Source organism: Erythrolamprus reginae, chromosome 12 (assembly GCF_031021105.1).
Source record: "Erythrolamprus reginae isolate rEryReg1 chromosome 12, rEryReg1.hap1, whole genome shotgun sequence".
Taxonomy (NCBI): Eukaryota; Metazoa; Chordata; class Lepidosauria; order Squamata; family Dipsadidae; genus Erythrolamprus; species Erythrolamprus reginae.
In genome coordinates, this window is record NC_091961.1 from 12,072,627 (window position 1) to 12,086,040 (window position 13,414).

The 13,414-nt window shown below is 43.4% G+C and overlaps 1 protein-coding gene across 2 annotated transcripts; it reads left to right on the forward strand.

Moving 5' to 3' along the window:
* Nucleotides 1-560: 560 nt before the first annotated feature.
* Nucleotides 561-13,414, forward strand: LOC139174723 (major prion protein homolog). Of its 2 annotated transcripts, none has more exons than XM_070765248.1 (2): nucleotides 561-863; nucleotides 10,085-13,414. In XM_070765248.1, exon 2 carries the CDS (start codon nucleotides 10,096-10,098, stop codon nucleotides 10,855-10,857), a length of 762 nt encoding a protein of 253 aa, XP_070621349.1. In that variant the 5' UTR covers nucleotides 561-863; nucleotides 10,085-10,095; the 3' UTR covers nucleotides 10,858-13,414. The 2 variants fall into 2 exon arrangements, with proteins under 2 accessions (XP_070621349.1, XP_070621350.1); XM_070765249.1 differs by having other exon boundaries at nucleotides 561-859.

Sequence of the window (13,414 nt, forward strand, 5' to 3'; positions counted from 1 at the left end):
GAAGAGATTGGACAGCCACCTGTTTGAAATGGCATGCAGGGATGGGCTACTGTCCGGAGGGGGGGGACGCAATGGGGTAGCAAAAGTGGAGCTCCACGCCAGAGCACCCAATTTGCACTGAAAGATGTTGAAAGAAAATGCAGGGCGTCCTGCATAAGCCATGACCACAGTGTGGTAGTAAACATTTTGGTAGCCCTTCACTGGGCAGAGGTAAGGTTTCCTGCCGGAGATGGGGGTTGGACTAGAAGACCTCCGAGGTCCCTTCTTACTCTGTTATTATGAATGTAATTCTAGGATCCAAAGTGGCCATATCGTCAGGACAGGAGGGGTATTTTCAGATTTGCAAGATTCTACCCATGCCACTTTTCAAGAAAGACAGAGCTAGCCTTTATTGTTCTATTTCTTGGCTGGACTACCCCGAAGGGGGTGACGCGGCACGAAAGCATATACATGAACCAAAGGGAACCACCGGCCTCCAGCCGCTTCTCTGCCACCTTCCGATTGGTGGAAATAGAAACAGATAGCCGGGCTTTATTTAGAAAGACCGCTGGCGTCACGAGCTGGCCAAGTCCTGTGCAGGCTCAGTCTCCACTTCTCCTCTTGGCTCGGAGCTGTAAGGACTACTGTCCCCCGAGGTGCTGCGGCGGAGCGCTCCTCCTCTTCCTCCTCCTCCTCCCCTTCCATCACTACCACCATCACCACCACCACCACTTCCTCCTCGCTGGAGAAAAGCGCCGCCCGAACCGCGCGCAACAACGACTCTCATCTTTGCCAAAGCCCAGGCGCCTAGGCGCGCGCTCGGCGGCTCCCTCGGTCGCATTGCACCTCGCAGGTCCGGGACCCTCGGGAAGAGACGGAGGCAGGTGAGAGCAGGGAGGTGGGGGTTAAGCAGAGGGTGAGGCTGATGGGGGAAGAGAGGCCCGAACGCCCACCCTGTTAGTGACGCGCGGAGGAGGACCGTCGTTGGGCGGCTTCCATCTACCGTTGGATCGGACCCAACGGCATCGCCCAACGTTATTCTAGGTCGGCGACCCTAGGCGGAGAGCGCGGAGCAGACGATGGCTCAGCTCCATTTGGGGAAGGGAAGAGATCAGGGGCATCTCTGAGAAATCGTCTTCCACGACCACCTCTGCCGGGCAAAGCGCTGGCTCCGCTCTCGGTTGCCGAGCGACAGGATCCCAGAAGGCCGAGGCGGGGAAGAGGGAGCTGGTTATGGTTGATAGGCTGGCCTGACTTCGCTCCTGCCTGGGAAAAGCTCCTTGCGGTCAGCTCCCTCTGCCCCCAACTCTAATCCTCAATGCGTCAGCAGCGGGATTCTAAAAATGAATCTGGCGGACTCTCACTCTCCTTCCCCTGTTCCTCCTACTCAAGCAAAATCCTGCTAGGGTTTCCACTTGTTCTCTTTTTTAAAATATTGGCGTTGCATAGGGGGGTTTCTTTACTTTAAACCTTCCTCTTGTTCTGTTGCACTGAATTCAAAAGCAGAGAAATTTCATTTCTTTCCTCCATTTTTATGGAAGGTAATACACCTCTTCTTCTTTGGCACTTCTTAAACTACCTTTCCCTCTTCCACTCCTGGCCCTTAATAATTTCAGATGTTGTTTTCTGTATCTTTGTTTGTTTGTTTGTTTGTTTGTTTGTTTGTTTGTTTGTTCGACTTCTATGCCACCCAAGCCCAAAAGATCTTCTGGAGTTCTAGGGTGTTAAAAAAAAGATATGTTAGATAGAATTCCAAATTTATTACAGTATCCTTGGGTCTTCAGGTTCATTTGACTGAGGTTTCTCCTTGGAAGCTGCCTTTTTGTCAAATCTTACACATCACTCTAGTAGTACTAATAAAAAAAATAGATGTAGCTTAGGGATGGAGCCTTTAGTGCACCCTGAGCTTCATTGTTTGCGAGGAGATGTTTCATTATCCCTCTAGCCCAGAAATAACCCCTTTCCATATATAGGTAGACCCTGACTTATAGCCGTTCATTTAGTGACCAGCCTACAACTGCACTGAAAAAAGTGACTTGTGACCACGGGTAAAATTCAAAATGTTTACCACTGGTTCTATGGGCGTGGCTTGGTGGATGTGACGTGGCTTGGTGGACCTGGCAGGGGAAGGATATTGCAAAATCTCCATTCCCACTCCGCTCTGTGGCCAGTTCTCCAAACTACTCTAAATTTCCACTACCGGTTCTCCAGAACCTGTCGGAACCAACTGGATTTCACCCCTGCTTGTGACCAATTTTCACACCTACAATCATTGCAGCATCTTCCTGGTTATGTGGTCAGAATTTGGATGCTTGGGAAATGGCATGTATTTATGAGAGTTGCACCTTCCCGGGTCACATGATTGCCATCAGTAGCCTTCCCAGCTGGATTCTGACCTGCAAAATCAATGAGGGAAACCAGATTAATGGTTGCATGATTCACCTAATAGCTGCAGTGGTTTGCTTAACAACTGTGGCCAAAAAAAGGAAATAAAAACTCACGTAACAACTGTCTTGTTTGGCATCAACAATTTAAGGTTCAGTTGTGGTTGTAAGTCATGGATTACCTGTATTATTATTTGGATCCCTTCTTTTACTAATTTGTTGTTGTATTTTGCCTCCATCTTGTGATCCAAGTCCACTGGGGGGATTACACCAATACCCTCCAAAACAAAAAGCAAAACAATAAAACTTAATCAATAACACTGAGTGATATCAAACCGACATCTGCTATCCCACCATAGAACAGGCATATGAAAACAAGCTAATTGCAGATGTTAGAGCCAAAAGAAGAGTTCTAACTTGGCCCCAATAAAGTAGCAGCATTTCATATTCACATTGGCCATTTCTTAAGTAGGTCCTTCCAGCCAAAAAGGCCATCTTGCTTGTAGCCCTCAGCCTCACTGGACTTGGCAGGAAATTCAAGAGCAAGTCCAGTAAAGAACTTGGAGGAGGTCTTATTTGAGAGAAAAGAAAAGAGCATCAAAGATGATAAGGATTCTGCAAGCTGTTACATGATGAACGGCTCGGGGATCTACCGGTAGATATGTTAACCTAACAAAGAGCAGACCTGATAGCAGCCTTCAAAGGGCTGTCACAGGGTGTCAATTTATCCTTCCTATCACCCGAGGGCAGGACAAGAAGCAATGGATGGAGACTCATCAGAGGAAAATGCAACCTGAAATAAGGAGGAATTTCCTGACAGACAGTGAGAATGATTAGACAATGAAATAGTTTTATCTCCTAGAGTAGTAGGTGTTCAAGAAAAGATTGGTGCAACCATTCGCCTGGGATGGAAAAAGGTCTTAGCAGGGGATTGGAGGGGAAGTCCTCCAAGGTCCCTTCCAGCCCTGTCATTCTATGAAACTCTGGGCCTCCAAACTATTAAATCTCAGTCCCAAGACTTTAAATTGGGCCTGAAAACAGGTACCAGACCATCAAGAGCATCAGTGGTAGAATTCTAATTTTTTTATTGCTGGTTCTGTGGGGGTGGCTTGGTGGATGTGGTAGGGGAAGGATACTGTAAAATCTCCATTCCCTCCCCACTTCTGGGGGAAGAATATTGCAAAATCCCAATTTCCTTCAGATCAGCTGGGACTCAGGAGGCAGAGAATAGATAGGGATGGAGACAGTCGGAGGTGGTATTTATCGGTTCTCCAAACTATTCAAAATTTCCACTACCGGTTCTCCAAACTACTCAAAATTTCTGCTACTGGTTCTCCAGAACAGGTCAGAACCTGCTGAAACCCACCTCTACTAGACACCCATTTTCATGCACAGGAAAATTGAGGTGAAGGGCTGCTCTTCCAACAGTTATTTTCCCCTGTGATTTTTCGCAGACCAGTTTAATCTCAGTGAGGATGGAAAGGAAGTTAAGAATACCCCCCAATAAAGGAATAGGATTTTTTCATTGTTCTTAACAAGGGTGGTAGGGAAAAGTAGACAAACTCTTTCCAGTTTTCGGTGCTGTAGACCAGGGATCTCCAACCTTGGCAACTTTAAGACTTTTGGACTTCAACTCCTAAAGAAGCTGACTGAGGAATTCTGGGAGTTGAAGTCAACAAGTCTTAAAGTTGTCAAGGTTGGAGACTCCTGCTGTTGAGAAAAGATTCAAGGTCCCTCCAGATCCTGCCATCATCTGCTGCTTCTTTAAACTAGAACCAAAACTAGACTCCTGTCTCCAGCACAATCACGTTTTGGTGACAGCAATTTCTTTCCTTGGCCCTCTGTACTTACCTTTGTTCCTCTCCATTGTTAAATAGGTTTAACTGCTTGGCTGCATTAGTACAGGTAGTTCTCGACTTAAAATTATTTGTTTTGTGACCATTCCAAGTTACAGCGGCACCGGAAAAAATGACTTATGATCATTTGTCACACTTACAACCATGGCAGCATCCCCCAGTCATGTGATCAAACTTGGCAACTAACAGTTGCAGTGTCCAGAGGCTGTGTGATCTGTTTGTGTGGTCCTCTGACAAGCAAATTACCAGATTAATTTATCAACCATGTTACTAACTTAACAGCTGCAGTGAGCCCACTGGGCCCACCAGAAGTTGGGAAACAGGACATTTCACATCTCCAGAGGGCCTCTGGGGGTAGGGGAGAGGGGCGGCATACAAGTCCAACTAATAAATAAATGAATGAATGAATGAATGAATGAATGAATGAATGAATGAATGAATGAATGAATGAATGAATAAATAAATAAATAAGCTGTTTTTGCCAAACCCAGGCATTGAATTATGGGCGTGGGCACTCGCACATGCATGATAGCTTGCGTGCATGCTCTTTCAGCACCCAAGGAAATAAAGGTTCACCATCACTGTGTTAGGGGATATTTTGCCCCTTATCTGAAGTTTCCTCTCCGAAGTGAGGAAAGGGCATAGTGGATGCGACCAGAGATGTGCTTGGGGAAGATGGTCCACTTTTCCTAACATTGCCCCTCCCCCCTGTTCAATCTTGTCCAATTCTACCTGGATAGTCCCACAGTTTTCCTGGCAAGGTTTTTCAGCAATGGTTTGCCCTTCTGTCCTTTCTAGGACTAAAAGAGAGGAACTATCCAGCTGGTTTTGTGCCAAAGGCAGAATTGTGCCTAAGGCAGCTTCTAAGCCAGGGGTCCCCAAACTTGGCAACTTTTAGACTTGTTGGAGAATTCTGGGAGTTGAAGTCCACAAGTCTTAAAGTTGCCAAGTTTGAAGACCTCTGTTCTAAGGCTGATGTCTTAGTCACTACACCAAGCTGGATTTTTCTTTTTCTTTTTTAATTTTTTATTTATTTTAATAATGAACAAACAAAACAAGACATACAGACAAACTTTCAGATATATAAAAAATGAATTAGCTTAATACTTTACAATTCTGTTTCCATTGATTCATTCTTTTTCTTAAACATTAGTTCAATTTTTTTCTCTTTTCTATCCAAGCTGGCTTTTTCATACCCTCTCCTTTCCCTTCCTTCTTCTCTATAAACTTCCAGCGGGCAAAGAGAAGACAACCTTTGCCTGGGGAGAAAGAGGAAGCCAGAAGGAATGCAGCCTTTCCTTATTGCAGCTTCCACAAAAATTAGGAGAACCTCTTCCTACCAATTCCAGTCCATCTTCCTTAAATTAAAAGTCCCTTTGCCAACAGCTAGTCAGTTTCATACATCAGGATGCTCAGTTGTTATCTCAAAGTTGAGTCATGGCAACTGGATTTCTTTCTTTTCCGGTTGGTTAGAATAACATGTCTCTGCTTATCCAAGTAGCTTTTCCAGTCTGAGTAAGTTGGTTAGTAAGTTGGATCCTGGAGGACATATGAGGTGGGGAGGGTTGTCTCCCAATCAACTTACTCAGATTGAAGAAACTACTTGCAGAAGCAGCAAAACTTCTATTTATTTATTTATTATTAGAATTGTAGGTTATCTAGTCCAAATCCCCGCTCAAGCAGGAGTCCCTACACCAGCGATGGCAAACCTATGGCACCAGTGATTAGAACCCATAGTCTCTCAGCTTCTCCTAGCTCAACTCCAACATGCATGTGTGTGCTGGCCAACTGATTTTTGGCTTGTTCAGAGGATGTGGGAGGGTGTTTTTGGCTTCCAGAGAGCTTCTGGGGGGATGAGGAAGGGCGTTTTTACCCTAATGAGCCTACTGGGCCCACCAGAAGTTGGGAAACAGGCCATTTCCAGCTTCCAGAGGGCCTCCAGGGGACAGGGAAATCTGCTTTTGCCCTCCCCAAGCATTGAATTATGGGTGCGTGCACTTGTGCATGTACTCTCTTTCAGCACCTGTGGAAAAAAAGGTTCACCATCACTGCCTTACACCATTTTGGACATATGGCAGTCCAGTCTCCCTTTGAAAGTCTCAAGTGTTGGAGTGCTCACAATCTCTGCAGGCAAGCTGTTCTAAACAATGGGGAATTCCTAAACCATGGGGGAAAGAAAAGTTGTCCTGTTCCCATGACCCAATTTATAGGCTTGGCTCCAGTTTTGCTGTTTCCCCATATTGGAGCCCAGAGGATCTGGCTACTTTTAGCCATGACAGGATCTCCCTTGGGTGGCTTCCTCCCTCCTGTTTCTCCTTCTTCAACTTGGGAAATGCCAAGTAGGGTAGACAAATGAGGCAGGAAGACAGGCTGGAAATGAGACTCCCCCATTTCTGCTGCTCTGACTGGTGGATTCTTCCTGGCTGGTGACAATTGACAGGGGACGGTTGGAGAGCCCAAGGGGAAAACCAATGCAGCAGAAGTGCACCATTGCATAGTGACTCAAAACAGATACAACAGAGACAGAATAGAGACTGGCAACGAGGAGCACAAATGTGCCTTCTTAACAATAGATGGATTTCCCTAAGGCAGTGTTTTTCAACCAGTGTGCCGTGGCACACTAGTGTGCCGCGAGACATGGTCAGGTGTGCCGCGAAGCTCAGAGAGAAAGAAAGCAAGAGAGAGAGAAAGCAAGAGAGAGAGAGAAAGGAAGCAAGAGAGAGAAAGAGCGAGAGAGAGAGAAAGAGAACAAGAGAGAAAGAGAACAAGAGAAAGAAAGCAAGAGAGAGAGAGAGAAAGAGAGTGAGAAAGAAAGCAAGAGAGAGAGAGAAAGAGGGAGGGAAGGAGAGAGAGAGAAAGACATAGAGGGACGTAGGGAGGGAGAGAGAAAGAGCAAAAAAGAGAGAAAGGAAGGAAGAGAAAGAAAGAGGGATGGAGAGAGAGAAAGAAAGAAGAAGGAAGGGAGAGAAAGAGGGAGGGAGAAATAAATAGAGCGAAGGGGAGGAAGAGAGAGAGATAATATTTTGTCCAAAATCTTTTTAGCCCCCCCCCCTCCATGTGCCCCAGGGTTTCGTAAATGTAAAAAATGTGTCGCGGCTCAAAAAAGGTTGAAAATCACTGCCCTAAGGAACGAGGAAAGCATTAAAAATACATGCTTTCTAAATGACCAAATTTCTTTGTTCGATTTTGCTACCTTAGATTAGATCACCTGGTTTGCATTTGTGAATTTTTCAAACTAGGGATTCATTTCGGAGATTATTTAACTCGCTGGCAGCATAAATCCTTTGCTGGGTATATAGTCCCTGTGGAATCACACATAATGCAGGGCTGGGGGTTGGGGAGCACTGAGTTCATTTCCATACTCAATAAGCATCAGCCATCACAAGATTGGTATGCAAAGCATTTTACCACAATAATTCTTAAAATGTCAGAGTGCCTTGCTTTAGTGTCGCTCGCTTAAACAGAAAATCAGATCATACTAGATCAGCAAGAAACATAAAAGGCTGACATAAAGCATTCAATTTTATAATCATGCTGTCTCTCATTGTGCACAAAAATGCACAATGGTTTATTTAGTGAGCAGCTGGGTTCATTGCCGGTGTAGCAAGGAATAAATCAAACCCTTGCATGACAAAAAGCAAGATCTGCTCTCAAGCAAAAGCTACAGGGTTAAAAAGACATGCAGCTCCAATTGAGTTGTTTCCTTTCTATCATTCTTAAGATGCATAGAAATTCTTCGCAAATTTAGTCCTGCCCTTTTGTTACAAGCGTGTATGCAGCATTCCTAGAAAAGCTCCCCAAATCCTTTGTAAAGTCAATTTCTAGGCTGAAATTATTATTCTGCTATCAGAAATGGTGTGTATTTTAAAAAGCAATGTTAACCAGATTCATTGGGTCCTGCAGATTTTACCAGATGGACTGTCAGTCAGAACAGCTCCATTTTAAAGAGCTCTTATTTCCATTGGATCATCAAAAGCATGGGGAATTGTGCAGTGGTTGTTTTGCTTGAAAATGATAAGGCTTAATGGCATTAAAAGCCATTAAGCCTTAAATGTTATAAAAGCCTCATTCTTGGTCTATGAGAAAGGTTGGTTTCCTAGGAGATCGGATACCTCAAGGACTAAGGAATTGCTTGTGCATCCTTTTCTCGGGCACTCCCTAACAAAGTAAAAACAACACATATCAAAGCATCTCTTTGTTGTGTCTTCATGTTCGAGGCTCAGAAGCTCAACCAAAAATTGTTATTTCAACTTCGTGAGCCCATGTCATAGTGTAATTTTTTCATAGTTTAAATACACATTTATAAATATAAACATACACTCACACAAATAATATATATTCGTTGCCTATCAATGAAACAATTGTTTGAATCCTTCCCAGATGTTTTTAGTAAGTTCTTTATTGTCCACCATGGCTTTCACTATATATGTTCTTGGTCATAATGATGAATAAATTATTCTCCACATTGGTTGTGTTTGAAAGTGGAAGATTCATGGCTTTTCCACAAAGATCTTCTGTTAAAGGCACAGTGGCAGAAACAAAAATAAATAAATAAATAAAAGCTTCGGAGGAAATTATGGCTTTATTATTCTCACACTCGCCCCCAGCTGCTGGGGGAGAAGTTCAGCTCTTTTACAAAGTTAATGAAAAGGGAAGAATCTTCATGTTTTATATTAACAAGATGCTATTTTGAGATTCTCTTCTTTTGGGTAATCATGGGTTTGGCATTTTCAATATGTTCAGAGGTTTGGGAGTTGGGTGTTTTGTTTTGTTTTTTGCAATGTTTGTAAAACAGATATTTGTGAAACATCTTCCTGTAGCAATGTTGGTTATCATGCCTCTGAAACCACGAGGATTTAGAAGTTCTTCTAAACTTCTAAATCACTTTTCTTTATCCAATGCAATTGGACAGACACCACTCACTCACAGTCCAAAATATACTGAAATGCATAGCAAGATTCTTATGTGCTGAGCCATAATGCAATTTGTTTGGTTTTCTCCGATATGACTTGTGAGTTAGTCAACCTGCAGTGGTTAATTGGTGGCTAATGGGATAAAAATGCATACAGGACTCCCACACTGACCTACATTGATCCGAAGGACTCCCACACTGACCTACATTGATCAGTCAGTGTTTGAATAATCACTCTGAGCATGTGCAGAAGTAAAATTGTGCAAGGGGACATGTGTGCAATGTGCACCGGTAGCAAAAGTTAAAAGGAACCCACTCCTGGCTCCAGTGATGATTCAAACACTGAATAATCACTGGAGCCAGGAGTGGGTTCCTTTTACCTTTTGCTAGCGGTGCACATCACACACATGTCCCCTTGCACAATTTTACTTCCGCACATGCTCAGAGGGACATTTCAGCCTGAAAGACAGTTGAGGAGCTGCTCAGCTGTGCTTCAGATGAAAAAATAAAGGTTGACATTAACCCAGGGGAGAGCGAGAGGGCTTTTGCTCAAAGCAAAGGATGAGGAAAAGCCATCCAAATCTGAAAAAATGATGAAAATTACCAAAATAATAATAATATGGCGGCGTGCATGGACTGGCACAGACAGTACCAGAGCCGTCATGCCAAAAATTCATCCTCAGTAGGCCACCACCAGAGTGCTCACGCTGGATCGCACCAGTAGAAACCCACCCCTGACTGTAGCCCTTTGTTGGTGATGTGGAAGCTCTACAAGTAAAAACCGATTCTATTAACTTTGTTCCCCATCATCAAAACATAGACCTTTCTACAGAAAGACAATTCAACTTTGGGTGTGACTCAAATGTACGGTATGGGCAGGACTCCTTAATTTCAGGAGCCCTCGACTCCAAACTGCTCTTCCCTTAACTATTCTTCTTCTGTTTGATTTGTAGAATAAGCAACAATGAGGAAATCTCTTGGGACCAGTTGGATTTTACTTCTCCTTCTCCTGCTCCAGATGGATCCCTCTCTATCCAAGAGGAAACCCCCTAAACCTAGTGGTGGCTGGAATACCGGGGGCCAACGCCCACCTGGTTACCCCCAGCAACATCCTCCCAACAGACCTAATTATCCACAAGGGGGCTACCCTCAAGGTGGTTATCCTCAAGGTGGCTACCCTCAAGGTGGCTACCCTCAAGGTGGTTATCCTGGGCATGGAGGAGGCTACGGAGGTGGCTATGGAGGTGGCTATGGGGGCGGCTATGGGGGAAGCCAGTATGGCAAGCCCTGGAAGCCTAAAGCACCCAAGCCCAAAATGAAGCATGTGGCAGGAGCAGCTGTGGCCGGAGCCGCCGCAGGTGCATTGGGTGGTTACCTCTTAGGCAGTTCCATGGCCAACATGGCGTTCAGGTTTAACAATCCTTATGAGCAGCAGTGGTGGTATCAAAACCGCGATCGCTACTCTGACCAAGTTTACTACCCAGAGTATAAACAACCAGTTTCGAGGGATGTCTTTGTGAGAGACTGCACGAATGTCACCGTCACCGAGTACATCGAGCCCAGTGGAAACAGGACAGCAGATGAAACGGAAAGAAAGATGGTGACGCAAGTGGTGCACCAGATGTGCACTGAGCAATACAGGGTGATGTCAGGCGTTGCTTCGCTGCTTGCCCACCCTTCTGTGCTTGTAATAATTATGCTGGTTTTATGTTTCCTGATGCACTGAGTTATTTTCCTGAAGGTTCCCTCTTGTTGAGCTAGCAGTGTAGAGGAAGGACCTCTATAAAGCACACATCTGGTGGGAGAATACATTCTTGTACGTGCAATTTTTAATGGCTGTGTTTAAGAGTTGTTCTCTCTCAAGTATTCTTGAACATACCAGCTTCTTCTGCACACACACATGGTCCCTTCATAATCACCTGTCTTTAGCTGCAAAAGAGTTTTGGGTGGGGAAAAGGAGAGGCATGAGATCATTTTATAACAAACTCTACTTTGCTAGAAATCTCACTCCATTCTCAAATACAGTAGTACTTCTAGATACGAGCTGCTCCACATGCAAATATTCTAAGTTACGAGCCACGACAGGAGCGAAATTTCTGTTCGACACCCGAGCTCAAATTCGGGATACGAGCCGAGCTTCCACTAGGTGGCGTAAGAATCCTTGCTTCTGGTTATCTCGGCGGGGGGAAAACAAAGTCTAAAGGCATTCGTTTGAGATCCGAGTTGATCCAACATACGAGCTCGGTTCTGGAACGAATGAAACTCGTATCTAGAGGTACTACTGTATTGACCACTGAGCCTGTGCTTACATACAATATAATAACATACATATGAATGGCCAAGTAATTTTGGGCCAGCTTCCATCAAATTTCACCTTGCTAGAAATCCTTTATATATTTAATGCAGCAATCATTTTGTATTATCACAATGTCTGGCTTCCCAAAGGACCAAGTATATCTTCACAAGGAAGGGTTTGCAGTTTTTTAAAGGGCTTTGGCAACCAGAGCTGATCTGTATGATAGCCTTGGATCTCTTGAGTGACCCATCCACCATGACTGATTCCCACATGGACATTTTGAAGGCTATTCCACATGTTTTTAAAAAACATTGCCTATGAAGCATAATTGCTGCAGATACACAGCATGTGATTAATCTTGCTGAAGGCAAGGAGCCTTGAAACAAATATTACCATGGTGGAAATACTTTATTCAGAATTTTAAAAAAGCTAGGTTTTGGGAGGTGAAGGAGCAGGTTGAAATATTATTTCTGTTAAGAAATTTTTGTTAAGAAATATTTTTGTTAAGGAATTTCTGAAATGGTTTCCAGAAATCTAAAGCTACTGAAAATTGTTAATTGCCATACTGGCACTTCAGAATGCAAAAGTATGATGAAAAATTACCTTATAAGTAGACTAAGAATATGCAATAAAAATTTTAACGTTCTAACATTCTTAGAAAATTTTTGTGTATGGGGAAATTACTCATGCCATCCACGCTGATGTCTCAGCTGGCGCCAATACTGCCAGTTAGAACATTAGAATATAAAACACAGAATCATAGGCCTGGAAGGGATTTATAGTCCATCTCCTTGCTCAAGGCAGGAGACCTCATACCATTCCAGTCCAATGGGTCTCCAGTCTATTAAGCAAGAAGGAGTGATCCCCTTTGTCTTCAGCTACAGGCCAGAATAAGAAATTCATGATCATCTAATGAACTTTGAGAGCAAGAGCCTAATGCTGAGCTTGGGGACTGATTTTGCTGAACCTGAGTTGGCTTTCTGAGGCATTGTGTTAGAATTATTCTTCAAACAAAATGGCTACAAACACTTTGCTCTTTCCACACCTTGCTTTGGCTTTCTTACCTGTTTTATTTCACTCCTTGAGGTTTAGGATGCAAAAGCTGACCTGGTCACAATTTTTTAACCAAATGTTTGTTAGCAGAGTTTGTATTATTATTTCTCCATTGTATACAGCAGGTCTGAGAAATATTACTGCTAAAAACCAGGGGTGAGTTCTAACTTACAGCGCTGCCAATTTGCTTCCTCCCATGCCGCGTGGGCGTGCATGCGCAGTGCAAAAAAATCTAAAAATAAAAAATAAAGCCAAAAAAAATGACAAGCGTGTACAGTGCTTCTGCACATTTCCTAGAAGAAATTTTTTTTTTTTAAAGATGGTGGCATCTATGGATCAGCACCGACCAATCCAGTTCGGTGATATCATTGTGACATCATCCGCGGGTCACTACTGGTTCGGGCAACCCGGGAGGAACCCACCTCTGCTAGAAACACGATAGCTACTGGAATTCAGCTAGTTTGAAAATGCCAGTCATTTAATTTTAAGACCTAATTGAAAATTGTACTTTGGGCTGTAATAATTTTGTCTAGCCTAATGCTTTCAGTCTTCGGTGGTTATAAAGGGTACTTTTTTAAAAAAACAAACAAACTACTGTGTATTTCAATTGATTTGCTGATTGACACTGTTTGTACCAGATATAAATTGTAAGTGTGGTAAAAATATAATGTGATATGCTCTTCACCTACTGAGTATGTCTAGTATATATGAATATTTTGCCAAGTGATTATTGTAAAGGCCAGCTTTAAATATTGTTGTTTTAATATAAGAGCAAAAATACTAAATTGGGCGGAATGTTGGATTTTGAACTGACATATCAGTTGTCACTGGGATATTTTGTAACTCTGTACCTATGCATGGGCTTCACTTTGATTTGCATTTTTTTTTAATTAAATGTTTGATATAAAGTTAAAAATAAAATATGAGAAATAAA